The sequence below is a fragment of the Rhipicephalus microplus genome, chromosome 3 (assembly GCF_043290135.1).
Source record: "Rhipicephalus microplus isolate Deutch F79 chromosome 3, USDA_Rmic, whole genome shotgun sequence".
NCBI classification, from domain to species: domain Eukaryota; kingdom Metazoa; phylum Arthropoda; class Arachnida; order Ixodida; family Ixodidae; genus Rhipicephalus; species Rhipicephalus microplus.
In genome coordinates, this window is record NC_134702.1 from 199,437,909 (window position 1) to 199,452,557 (window position 14,649).

Here is a 14,649-nt window from a genome sequence, read left to right on the forward strand (position 1 = left end):
TATTGGAACTGCGTGGAATTGAAATGCTCTTATCAAAGAAATGACTGGCATTAGTTTCAACATGTTCTTGTTAGCCGTGTCAATTAAGGGTTGAGCTGCGTATAATTCTCACACAAAATCTAATTCGAAAGCAATAGGACAAAATGCACTGCGAAGTACTGCCACTTAATATTATCAAACAATGTTTCAGCTAGAAAACTATAAAAAATAACTATTACGCTGCATGACTGAAGCAATGAATTGCATAGAAACAAATTCTGATGCTACAAAAAGTACGGCTGGCAGTGAGCTCCATTGAATCCAATGTCATGTAATTAAGTAAGCCATTGGTTCAATGGACTACGGCCTCTCGAGGTACCAGAGTGGTCTTTGTGCTGTCAATTTTTGAACCCGAAGTAAGCGCCCAGAGCACAGCGAGGTAATGAGTCATCTCGTAATGGCTACGAGATAGCGCGTCCGTCGGCGCTCTGGACCTCATCATTATCAGCATAATCCGCTGTTCCTGCTGAAGCAACACACCTGACCTTCTCCACCTGCAGCCCTTCACGTTTCTTCGAGAGGTTCCTCTCTGCTTGACAAGCCATCGACGGCAGGACCTCCCATGCAGAGTGATCGGATGTGCCCTTCGTGCAACAGAAAAGCCGATCCTTTTCACTTCTGCTTTATGTCTTCGAAAACCTATTTATTTAGTTGACGTTTAGAATGATAAATGTATACTGCCAAGTAAAATCTAGAAAGTGCTCGAGCATAAATGTACATGTAACGTTCGAGTGTGCGTAATGCATGCACTTACATGCGCGATGAGATTAAGGGCACGAATGACCATAAAATTAATATGTGTGGTGTTAGTGCTGCCATACATGATAGTGTGAAATCAAGCAGCCTGAAGGTGATTTCAAGTGTGAAGCACTTTAGAGGCCTGGGCTCTTGTCCCTTTGCGTAACGCAAGCAAAACCAGATAAAAAACAGAAAAGATGAAGAAAGTGAGAAATAGAAAAATATAGAAAGGAAGAAATAGCAAGAAAAGTAGAAAGGGCAACGAAAATCAATAAAAAGTAGAGGAGAAATGAAAACAGAAAAATCTAAAAAAAAAAGAAAGAGAGGAATAAAGGAAGCTCAAGAGAAACAAAAAAAAAAGACTTATTCCCAGCCTCGCACTTCCTTCAGGGTTGCTGCGCGTATAGTTTTGTGTGCTAGAGACCTGCCCTCTCATTGTGTTCTGGCTCTTAGTTGGTGTGCTATACTTATAAAAAGCATAAATACCAAAAGGCTGGCCTTAAATTTGTCGTCTGACAGCAATACGGCCAGCGTCGCCCTGCCTTGATGGTCTAGTTGCTAAGGCAATCGGCCGCTGCTCTGCAGGTTGCAGGTTCGAATCCCGGCTGTGGCAGCTGCGTTTTTGATGGAAGCGAAAATGCTGTGGGCTTGTGTGCTCAGATTTGGGTGCACATTAAAGAACCCTTGGTGGTCGAAATTTTCGAAGCCCTCCACTACGGCGTCTGTTATAATTATGGTGTAGCTTGGAACGCTAAACCACACATATATCAATTATTATGGCCAGCCTCACGCCTTTGATGCTTTCTATAAAGTACAGCTGAGCGGCAATGAGCAAGACTGCCATGGAACCACATGTCTAACACACCAACTACATGTGGCAAGCGTGCGAAGTTCATGAAAAAAACTTTTATTTACTAAAGTCTATGTATATCTATTGTATGTCCATTTAGTGTCCATGTGCAACGTACCTGAAACCTTACCCGGCCGGGTTTTTCATAGTTGTGGGTACATCTAATATTCGTAATTTGGATTTCTATGAATATCTAAGAGACATTTACAACATCTACGATAAACATATCATGGATATCTGCACAATATTTTGTGGTTCACTGGACAGATGGCGCTGAACGGCCGTGCGTATTAATAAGCTCGTGAATTCATGATTTCATGCTTGTTCGAGCTTCTCTCCACCGTTCTTAGGTGCAGGGGGGGCGGTGAAAAGTAACATGAACATACTGGCGTGCTGTTTTAACTGGGACTTGACTGCGGTGGCAACAAAACGATGTTATGTGGTGTTTGTCACATGTGTGACTCTGTCTTTTTGTCATGCAGGCTCTACTACCGCTTACTTTATTTATTTATTTATTTATTTACTAGTGTAGGCTGAAGTATAAGTAAAATAATTGCAAAACAAAACAATAAAGGACGATGAAGGTTGTCTGTAAGGGTAATTCATTCATCACATGTATTAGTAAGACAGTTCCATTCACATATGGTTCTTGGAAAGCATAAAAACTTCAGTAGGTCTTTGCGAGCAAAATATGCGACCAAGGCCTTTTGGTGGTGGTGTGGGGCGGGCCGGCTACTAAGGGGTATCGAATACGAAAATGGGCCTAGAGCTAGTTTTTTGTTCAAAAGTTGATCAAGAAATTCTAATCTAGCTTTTTGTCTTTGCATCTGCAATAAGAAAATGTTGTTGGCTAGCATTAAATCTGCGGGTGAGTCGGACTCAGAGTAGTTGTTGAATATAAATCTAACAGCTTTTGTTTGAATACGCTCAAGAGTGTATATATTACGCTTTGTATAAGGGTCCCATATTATGCTCGCGTGCTCTAGTTTTGGTCGCAGAAGGGCAGTTTAACAAATTAGTTTAATATTCGTGGGAGCACTTCGAAGTTTATGATTAAGAAGACATAAGTAATGACGAAACAGAACACGAGGTATATAGATCATATCTGCGTTTCCTTCCATGCTCAATGTGCATATTCTACAAGCAGTCGGTGAGGCCGTGCTACCAGTTCAGTATTTGCATTTGAATTTTACGAGATTTGAGCTTTGCAGTATTCGCTTTTACTTCCTCTTTCAAGCTATTGCAACCTCGATAATTCACATGCCTCAGTATACAATACTGCTGTGTACCACTCAGCATATCTTACGAAAAAAAAATCAGGTTGTCTTTTTATATTTCTCATTAGTGAACACTCAAAGGGATTCACCTGAGATGACTGGAAGGCAAGAACCATCTTCGTTTTCTTCCCATTCAATGCATTTAATGTTTCCTACTTCCCTCTGGGATATGTCTGCTCCCAATGTGTGTTTTTTTTTACTGCCTCAAGGATTGGAGACAAACCAAGCTTTGTGCCCCTCAACTGGTTATGCATGGTCGTTGTAAACAGTTCATTATAACCATGCGAAGATACAACATGATGCCGCCAAGTTGTGTGACCTCCGATACGTCACAAAATTTTATGATCTGTGACGTCATATGAGGGTGTCTTAACGTAGTGATGATTTCATGCATTGTTCGTGTTGATGCCGCCGACGCGAGAAGACGCTGGACGCCGCCGGCGATCAAGTTTCGCTTTTGATGAAGCATTTGAGGCTTTCGCCTTAATACACTATCCAGCTGTCGTTCCGTGAAGTTGAAGCGGCCGCTTGTGTTCGTGGGAGGGTGCTTGCAGTAATCAGACAGAATAATTGGTCTCCCAATACATCTTCGTACTACCAGAGTCCTTTAATATCGTTCTGGCTACGAAACTTCTCCGTCCCCCTATGGTAGATTTGATATGCTGCCAAGAGCGGCCGCTACGCGGCGTAAGCTGGGATAGGGAGGCCATCGCTCCGTTGCGCCAGGCCATTGCCCGGCGGAACGCATTGGCAGCGGCGGCAGCTCGAAGGCGTTGTGTAAAGGCAGCTTGCAGTATTCCTTCGAACAAAGTTTCTGCATCAGCGTCAAGAGAACTTCAAGGGCCAGTGCTCCGCGTCCAAGGTCGACTGCATGAAAATTCGAAGGAGCAATGCCTAAGACGTGCTGTGTGACGGACTGCAGCTCCGGATACAGGAGCAACAAGCAAAATGCATCGCTCTTCTGTTTCCCCAGTAGCGCTGAACTTCGGGAGAAATTGCTCCTCATTGAGAACTTGCTCCACATTAAATGCACCTGATGGGAAGCTTCTAATCATAGGTACTCACCTAAATACTAATCGGCGTATCATTTGTACCAAATTTCAGATTCGTTGCATGTTTTAAATCGTAACCCTGCCCCCCTCCCATAAGCATAAAAAAAGTATGGTATGGTACATAGGTAGTGGGGCAAAGGTCGCCAAGCAGCTAGCACTGGCATCGAAAAGAACTTCCAGATTAGGCTCCTGTACTTCCCTTCCCAAAGAAATCATTAGTTGTTCGGCCGGTAATTAATGCTGCTATAAGCAGTAAACATAAGGAAACGTCAAGAGACGAGTGGCTCGACTAAATTGCGTGTAAAAAATGGATCACGCAGATGTTAGGCAAGTGAAACTCGTGGCTATCCAAGAGGCACCCTTAATACCGAAGCGAGCGCTCACAAAAGCGCTGAGCTGCTATAACCGCGATATCGAAAGTACCCGCGTCAAGAAAGCGATTGGCGCTCACAAACGTGTGTCCAGAACAACTGCGCATTTGGGTGCAGACTCCATTGAAAGGTTTGAAATAAAACATCTAGCTAGACCATTCCCTTCATTCGATTACTTGGGTAGCAGCGCGTGAGAGACGAGCCGGATATAAACCAATGCGATTGCCCCTGTCTTACCTAGTCGTGTTTCATTCCGTTCACCTTCCTCCCCGTATTTATGGCACTGCCAGAATAAGAAGCTTTACTACTGCATAAACAGAATCGCCCTTTGGCCAGATGCGAACACGTTGTCGAGCAGATCCAGCAGTAGCTGCTCGCATCGGCAGCATGGAGCATGAGCACCGCCTTTAAACACTGGCGAGCAACGACGTACCGCTTCGAGCCATCGTAAGTTCGCATATAATTGGGCTATGAGGTAGTTCTTTACACAATGCGTTATCGCGCGGTGTTAAAACACTTTAAACGCGCTGCTATTTATATGTTTGGTCCGCACTCCCAAGCAAACTACTCGCGCGTTCTTAAGTAAACAGATTCCATTCGTCGTCGACACTGGATCACGTTTAAACTGATCTAATGGCCTTGCTGCGTTCAGTGACGTTCAATAAAAGGTAACAGGAAGAACAGCACGCACATAGTAACTTCGAAACGTCGGCAATAGTGCGCATATAATCCCAGCACTGGCGGCGGCTTGTGGCCCCCTTACGACTGGTGGCGCCGCAAGCGAGAGATTTTGTCCGTATATCAACCTTTGGGCGGAGTTTCGTGACCAGAAAACATTGAAAGACTCTGGCACTACACTCGAATATGTGGCCGTCATTTACGACCCAAATATTTTATACAATATAAGAAGTGGTGGCTGAAGACTACCCTTCATGTTTTGAATCATGGCAATTGGTATCGCTCAACGAGAACGCGCTGCGTCCGAATAGCAAACAAAAAGAGTGTTTCAGTTGGAACACTGCCTTGCAATCACTGCCCTGTGCAGCGCTATGATTACGTCCCGAAGTTCAATGGAAGGCCATGGGCACCATGCAAGTCTTTGGCGAAAGTAGTGACAATTATATACTGTGTCATAATGAAGGCATGCTTTTAAGAATTAGCATGGTGCCCCGTACCATAAAAGCGTCCGAGTCGACAGCCAATCGGCCTTGACTCTGCATGATATCGAATTAGGAGACCAGAGGGAAAAAGAAAGAAACAGAGCTTAGCAGCCGGGTCCGTCCTCGAATACACCGATGAACTTAAGCAACTGACAACAGGCCGTATTTCTCACGCCTGTCACTTTGGCTGAAGTGGAGAGTCGGTATTAGACTTTAGACTGTAATAGCGCCTGATCAAAACATAAGCCATGATTGCAGGAATCATGCCGCACATGGAACTATTCTTGTTCGTTTCACGATGATTTCATTGTTTGGACCTAGGAGGTTTAAAAAAGAATCGCTGGAGTGGAAGCTCCCGCTATGCTTTGCCAGCAGTAGTGAAGCCAGCTTTTGCCCTCCAAAGATCTCAGAAACATGCTGCTCTCTGGTGGTGTCTATTTAGATATCAAGTGGCTTCAATTTGTTAGTCTAAAGGCTACGGCAATTATAAATTGAAAGATAGTTGTTTCCGAAGAAATATCGGTGACTCGATCTCCAGTATAGTTCGCCTTGAATTGGAGGTTTACTATAAAGAAGACTAGTAACAAATGGACGCACTTTTAGCGCTATCTGACTTGAAGGTTGCCACGTTAAACTCGTTGGGCGTGTAAGGAAAACGCTCCTTTTCAACCACCGAACGCTAACAACTCATTGTGCTCCTCATTTTTGGTACTTGCTTGCTCTCGGTTCCATAACAAGTAATAGTCAAGAACTTTGCGAAATGAACAGATGATTACCTATATCTCTGGAAACAGTCTACGGGAATTTCGGACTATTTAGCGCATGAACTTCACTATTGCATACAATGCGCTCTCAACTGGACAGTAGCAAGCATTAGGGAACACTACACTCAAGCTTTTAGTATTACTTCATGGCAATTGGTTCTCTCAAAAATGCATTTTCAATGAGCAAAAAAAGCAGCTTTCAGTGAAGCGAACGTAGCGATGACAAAACAATCTTCCGCAAAAAAACTGGCATGAGGTATCTTGTATTGACCTAGCAGACGACGCACCAACGCCTCGATCAAGAAGTCGCGAATGACACATGCCTTTGAAATGATTTGGTAGTCCAGAGCAAGTGCTTCACGATTCTAGTTTACAAGTTTTCGTTATACCGTATACAATCCAAATAGAGCCGGAAAATGAGCCGTATAGCAGCTTCGAATGCAGCCATGGCATTCGTTTGTGCGAGAGACAACATGGCGGCATGTTGGCCCTGGTTGCAGCGCCTGGCGGTGAAACGCCACACTACCACCGACGGCCGCCTCCGATTGAAATTTGCTCTTTCGCCCGGGCACTAGAAAAATAGCGAAGCTGCTGCTCCATATCATATTAAATGCGAATGCATTTCTTAGTCGGGCTATGTCAGGCATCCGGCGACGGCGTCTGTGGCAGCGGCCGCGCGCTGGCAGGCGTCATCTCTTCACTCTAACTCTTTCGCACAGCAACAGCTGCGGGCGCGCGCGCTTATCCTCTCCCCTAGCAACCGGAGCATGTGGTGCGAAAGAGTGTAGGAGAGGGTAGGTGCAGTGGTTCGCCGCTCCTACTCTCGCCGTTCGCTCTCTCTCCTCCTTGTGCCCCATTCTCCCGTCCACTCGCGCCTCACTCTCGACCGTTCGCTGGCTGGGCGTCTCTTAAGAATATCCGGAAATGTGTGTTCGAGACGCCGCTGTGAAACGCCAACGCAGAGCCGAGGACGGTGGCGCCCCACCCTATCGTCCGCCCACTCACTCTACCATTCGCTGGCTGGGCTTCTCTCAAGGCGATGGCAGAAGTCGGTGAAGGCGAATGTCTGACGGCAATAGTGCCCTCTCACGGTGCAAGAAATGCATTCGCATTTCCTCACGATTCCCTTCGGAGAGGTGGGCGCATTTCTCGGACCTTCTGCACTTGGAAAAAACGCTCGTAAGCTTGAGGAATAATATTCGAAACTATGCCCACCGTACTCAAGAACCCCAGAATATTTTCGACCAACCAAGTTCCTTTACTGTGTTCCTAAATTTAAATGTACAGTTGTTCTTGCAACTTCGAACCCGTTAAAGTGCTCCCGCTGAGGCCAGAAATTGAATCTGGGTTCACGAATTGAGCAGTTAAACACCTCACCTGTTATGCTAACACAAGGGGTACCGCAAGTGGACCACTTCATCTGCTGGCTGAAAAATAAATATGGCACGTAAGCTTACGTCAAAATGAGGCACTTCACCAGGAGCTTGCATTTCGTTGTATCCTAGTTACTAAGACATGCCACCAGGCAACACATTTAAAACACATGAATACTTCGTTCTGACAGCGCGCAGGAGTTAAAAATGATTCAGGGTTGCCATCGGTCAATTGGACAACCTCCCTGCCTTTCCGCTCTATTTCTCTCTTTCTCTACCACTTCGTCGAACCACATTTTGTGTACTTTACTCAGTTAAAACTTTAAAAACAATAGTCTGCGTCGTTTTCTGCACTTAACTCGTGAAAAGCAGTTGTGCTAGCTGCTTTTCGTTAGAACCATTATTTTCCCCGATAACGTGAATACCAGGTATTAAAGAGTTCAATGTTTGGTGTTACTCTCTAAAACGTTACGTTTGTCACAGTAGTGATGCCTGAATTTCTGACGAAATTGATCAGGCCGCTCGAATTAAAATCAAATCAAACTTTATTTTGTGCACAAGCTTGTGTGTTGTGTAACACGATGTCTAGAGAAAAAAGTGGTTCTATCTCTTTGAGAGGCCTAGAGCCCCCGTTTTACATGGTCTACAGCAAGAGCGTACAATACTTCTACAGTATAAGTAGAATATAATACTTATACTAATGCAATAACGCAATACAGTAGTTATAAGAAATACTAGTTAAAATGCGATATCTATACATTATCTTATCATAAATCATTCCTTAGTCATGACAGCGAAATTAGCGTTGTGTTACACAATTTCTATGTGAAGAAAAAAAAGACCAGTAACACTTCGAAATGTGTTGAACATAATCTGTGCCCTTTGAATGAAGGAAGTGCATAAATCGTTTGTCTCAAAAAAGCCTTCATTGCACAGTTATTACTTCTTTCCAAATCAATACCGCATTGATGGATTTCATTGAAGAGTTTTGTAAGTGTGTGACAGCTATTTGTTGTACTGTCCCAACACGTGAAAATGAAATTTTCTAGGTGCCATCATTGTGTGAATCATAAGGGCTTGTAAGCAGCGTTGATTCGGACAATGTACGAAGTAGCGCGTCTGTATCGTGCTTAAACTTCATGGCTAAATTTATTGGTTAGAACTTGTGAACTGACGTGATATTGTATTTGATAAACAGAGGTTTTGTGTGAGCAGCTTTTTTTTCTACAAGCGCAATGTGACGCAGTGCTTTCTTTTGTAATATAAGTAACTTGTCGAGGTTTTTTTAACGTGGTTGAGTGCCACACTAGACAGCAATAGCTTAAATGAGAAAAAATAGAGCATTTTAGATATGGGCCTTGACAGCTGTTGGCAAGTGGAACTTATATTTTGCCACAATTTGTACCATATTTGCTACACTCTAAAAAAATATCGAGTAGAAAGAGTGTCTTTTTGTCCCACAACAATAATCGTCAACAGGCTCACGTGCACTTCCTTTCTTGAAAACTCGGTGCTAGCCACTTTCCTATCGAGAATGCAATGTAACCCTGATAATGGGCATGTCGATCGTGACCTGAATGTACCAGGCGCGCGGTGATAGCGCAAAAATGGAACGCATTATAGATGACGATTATTGTTGTGGGACAAAAAGACACCCTTTTTACTCGCTCTTTTTTTAAAGTGTACCTGTGTAACAACATAATTATCTGAATGTCTCAAGATCGATACTTTTGCAGAAATACACCAAGGTATTTTACTTAGTAAAAAATGGGTATACCCGAGTTTCCTGAAGTAAGATTTAAGATAGCGTAGTTCAGTTGATTGTTGGAGAGTGGGGGGTGTAGATAACGGCTTTTGTGTTGGCTGTGTTGATTTAACGAGAATTAATTAATTATACTCTACTTATGTGGAGCGACAAGCATGTTACCGACAGCAATGTTAATGCTCTTATGATGAGCATCATACAAATTGCTGCCAAAATATGGTTATATCACGCGCATAGGGGATGTAGTTTGCTTCGTGGTCTGTTTGTGAATACTGGCGTAAATTTGGTGACAGAATTGCATACCGCGAAAGTCAACTATTTAAAACACCCGAAAATTACTTCATCTCATAGAAGAGAGCTGGCGCCATTGGATGACGGACTCATGCAAATTCTCTGTCGGAGGGACAACGACAGCTGCATGGGAGCAGAGCTGACAGCTGACATTTTGTAGCGCAAGCTACGCTGGCTGAGGTTCAGCAGTTTCATGTTCATTGAAAGCCGTGTTGCGCGTGACCCCGGAGCAGTAACGTCGTAGGAGGTGAAGCGGACGTGCCGGAGAAGGCCTGCAGAAGCTCCCGGAGTGATGCGTCCCTAGTAGACTGGCGCTTGAATCACGTGGTCTCGCTCTCTAGTCCTTGCGTCCGTCCGCAGCTCACTCAAGGTATATTATGACATAGCCTAGCTTAGCCACTACCAGTTTTTGCTTAGGTTGTAACCACGCACAATTTATTCGCAGGTCACTGCACACCTTTCCGGCTGTCTTGGTCACCGTAATCGACCGCATGTTGCCGAAACCCGACTCCGGCTACGTGCGGCGCTACCTTGCTATGGCGCGCGACTTTCAGGAACGCCTTATCTCTTTGCTTGGCGAGGACGGAGTACTCATCTGCCCAGCGGCTCTGGGGCCGGCACCGTTTCACAACGAGCACGCTATGCGGCCAGGGCACGTGTCTCTCACGGCACCTGCTAACTTGGCCGGCCTTCCAGCCACTGCCGTCCCGACGGGAATGACTACAGACGGCCGGCCAGTCGGAGTCCAAGTGATCGCTGCCCCCTACATGGACAGGCTCTGCCTTGCGGTCGCAGCAGAACTGGAGGAGGCATTTGGAGGCTGGCAGGTGCCTTTCGAGCTCGCCAGCAAGGCTGCAAAATTGTAGACATTTCGCAGCTTGCAGACACTATTTCGGAAACAGTAGTATGCGAGGTTAAAAAACAGGCTGCTTTCAAACGCGACCTTAAAAAGTCGATCTTATGTGTTCATATCGCATGCTTGAAATGTATGTTCACTGTCGTTCACTCGAAACAACAGCGAATTAGCGTGAAAATACTTGCTGCAGAGCTATATTGTCAGGTACAATTTGAAAAAGTTAGGGGAGGCCTCGCACAGATGACTGAATCGCGGCAGCCCATCATCTCAGCGACTAACGAAATAGTCACGCTCTTGCTTTCCCCAACGTTCTCTGCAGGCGGGGTCAACGGCCATCCAGCTCATGACATAATTCTGGAGAACATGCCCATTGGTACAGGATTGTGTGCATCCGCCTTTGAGGGGGAAATGCCACTGACTTCTAAAGTTGTAACTAGCTATAGTTAGTGCATGATCACTGAAATACAAGAAATGTGCGTAGCAACCACAAAAACAATGGAGACACCCTTTTGCGTATTGTCTTGAGCACTTCCATGGTGCTAACATCTTTTTTTTGTATTCCATTAAGCATTCACATTGCCCTGAATTGTTTCGCCTGTCTTGAGCAAAACCACAAGCTTTGGGAGTGATGTAACACATTGTCAGAGGCCTGATATATTACAACACGAGATACTGTGGATACTTATGTGTGAGCTTGCATGGTGACAAAAAAGCTTGAAAAATTCAAACGTGGGGTTACTTGTAGTGTTCATTGCAGAGTTGACAAGTTATGTTCACACAAAATGTATTAAGCACTACTCAAAAATTGTACTGGCTTGCGAAAGATGCAAGAGTAAGAGCAGGAAGAAATAACTGAGCCTTGAAGCTATCGGGAGAAAACAGGGGTCTACTAGTAAGCCTCCTCATGATTTTTTCTAATTACGAAGACGCGCATAAATTAATTCACACGGGAGCGCGAGTTGCCTGTCTCACATTCAAACGATTTCACTGCAGTGTTATCGGGTGTCGTTGGGCTAAATACAGGATCTTTTACATTTATTTCCTTGGTAAGTATTCGATTCGACATGCTTACAATGTACAGCATCAAGTTAGAAACCCTTTATTATCGCAGGAAAACCACTCTAATTTAATGCAATGTAATGTAATGTAATGCAAAATTGGTTAGCTTTTAACGGCGCGATTCCAATTTGCAACGAGGTCATGAATGCATATATGTACCAAAGCAATTTTTGTATCTTGCGATGCAGTAAAGTGTGTTGAACAATCTCATAAAGCGAGAAAACATCAGTCAGAGTTTGGAGATGACGCTTGCGTTCACTAGATGAAAGTGTTATTTTAGTATTATTGAAGGTATGTTCACGTTTACATTAATTGATTGATATGTGGGGTTTAACGTCCCAAAACCACTATATGATTATGAGAGACGCCGTAGTGGAGGGCTCCGGAAATTTAGACCACCTGGGGTTCTTTAACGTGCACCCAAATCTGAGCACACGGGCCTACAACATTTCCGCCTCCATCGGAAATGCAGCCGCCGCAGCCGGGATTCGAACCCGCGCCCTGCGGGTCAGCAGCCGAGTACCTTAGCTACTAGACCACCGTGGCGGGGCCACGTTTACATTATAGGAACGACAAGAGAAGAATATAAATATAGATTATTGTACTAACCAAATTACTGAACCCTAACAAACAAAATTATATGCATCTAAGTACATCAACTGTAGTATATTCGCATAATCTTTGTGGGTTGGATGGCGTACTCGCTTCTGCCACAGATCTAGAGCTCTGAAACACAGGTATGTGCATTTTTACAGTTGAATGGTTATAGAGTAGTTATCAATTATTATACTTCTTTGAGCTCGATGAGCAATAACCTGTGCTTACAAGTAGTTAACGCGCACTGGAAGCACCTGCGTACGCTCTGCACCAATGGTACCGAGTATGACGGACTTGTCTTGAGACATTTGGTGGTGTATTTAGGTGGGAATTTTAGCGTTTCTATAATAAGTGTGGTAAAAGCAGGCGCCACTCAGCTTCAGATTTTATGATACAGGGTTTTACTTAAGCATCCACTTCAAACCTCTGAACGGTGTGAGCCGTGCAGTTACTTGTAAGGTGTCAGGGGGTGCCTACATTTGAAGGTAAAAAGAACTTCTCTTCAGGAAGTGTCTATTTCACCAGTGTAATTTTTTTTTCACGTCTGAATAGCACTGCATAAGCCTTGAGCCTGCTCAGCACTAAATAGAAAGTGCGCTGAGAGCAAGCATGTGCATATTGGAACCGCTTGCACAGGTTTTAGAAGTGAGCGCATCGCATCGATTTTGTTGTTTGTCGCAGAAAAAAACATTGACCTAATCTACCGTATGAAAAGCTTTTGTTTTGCTGGAGCCATAGTTCTGTCTAGCGGCAACACCTTCGGTGATACTCTAATGATTTTTAACGTCATTTCACGTGAAAACACCATAAAACAAAAACAAATTTATTGTCTACTCGGAGCACCATTCTAAATAATGAGTGTTTTTAGAGGCCTTGGATGCACAGCACTCAACACTCGGAAGAGCCCATATGTCTCACTTCGGTTACACATAGCACGTTTCGGTGTGCAAAAAGACAAGTAATTCGAGCACTCTACTCCAACAAAGCTAGAATAGAGTGTGGAACTAAAGTAATCTGGTAATAATGCGCATTTGGTTGTCGGGCGCACTAGCCACGGATTTAACGGGACCCTTTACAAACAAAGTGTCTTGACACTCCAAATGTGATGGGCGCTGTAGGTATTGAAAATAAATAAATAAATAAATAAGCAAATAAATAAGCAAATAAATAAACAGGCACAATTAAAGTTGCGAAGACCCAGCGGGAAGTTTCGCAGCTGAAGAAAAAGATGACACTGCTGATCACAGAAGGAAAGTAGCTCTCAAGGAGACAGGGTTCTTTTATGAAGGCGGAATTAGAGCTGATTTCTGTAAAAGACAGATTAGCAAAAAAAAAAAACGATGCCAGGCGGGACCGGGAGCCACGCAGCCGTTACTAATGAGGGCCCCAATAACCTCGTCACCAGGCCTAATTGTTTCATCACTAGTGCCGTAGATGCTTGCTAGCATCGTTGATGCTGAATCGAATAACCGCCTGCGCATCTCGCATATGTGAATATCGGCTTATGTGCTGTTTGTAAAAAGATTAAGGGTACTGCATAATCTAGCAGCATTCCGAACTTGCTAAACAATCAATCAGCTCACCTAAACCAAATACAAAATGTTGGGCATTTTTGCGACAATATACGCCCAAACTATGACCCTGAAACACATTTCAACTGTCTTCCCTCGGCACGCCATAAATATAAACTATGCCATAAAAACATAGGCCATATTTCAGAGAGCCCAATACTTCCACTGTTATTATGAACGTTAACCTCATCTTTGTCTCTCTTGAAATGTGTTTCATGCTGATTAAAAAAAAATATATGTATCACTCGATTGCCCTTCTTTTGCTTTTATTTCTGTATATTAACTCGGCAAGTGTACTTATTGGGATTTCTTGCCATGTTACTTCATGCACTGTGGGGGAAATGGGACCAGTCAAGCTGCTTTAAAGCATCTTTTCTTTCGACATCATTGCTGTTTATGAATGCTGTGTACTTACGTGGTAATAAACTTCAAACTTCAGACAATGTTTTTTGCAGCGTCTTTGAATTAACTGCCTAATCCTTGGAGTTGTGAAATTGGCCATCAGTACATAGCTCCTTACATCCGAATCTAGCCAATAACAATGATCGCGTGGTCACCAACGTACTTGGACGACATTTGCAACATCGCAGTGTTCTGTTGTCGTCACAGCTCTTGGTCGCAGCGATTTCCAGTTCCTCTATAATGAGGCCAGGTTGCACGAATACGCATAGTTCTGTTACGGCTAGGAAGCTTTGTTCAGCGTGAATTCCCGTGTAAACAAGACGTAGTACTGGCGTGTATCTTTCGATTGAATTGTCGTCCTTATTGGAAGTTCGCTGAGAAAGAGCAGCCGTCGATGTGAACCGCAGCAGAGACACCTTGCCCGAGTGAATGATTGACATTGTCGCTACAGCTCAGATTTAACGCTCTATACTCACGGTAAGAG

General features: G+C 44.0%; 1 protein-coding gene across 1 annotated transcript in view; it reads left to right on the forward strand.

The window, feature by feature from the left end:
- The window catches only part of LOC119170118 (fatty-acid amide hydrolase 2), an 85,055-nt gene extending 70,849 nt beyond the window's left edge, over positions 1-14,206 (forward strand). Inside the window, exon 8 of the mRNA XM_037421175.2 lies at positions 10,126-14,206. Coding sequence (XP_037277072.2) covers positions 10,126-10,546 — 421 coding nt within the window. The 3' untranslated portion in view covers positions 10,547-14,206. The remainder of the gene's footprint in view (positions 1-10,125) is intronic.
- Positions 14,207-14,649: the final 443 nt, after the last annotated feature.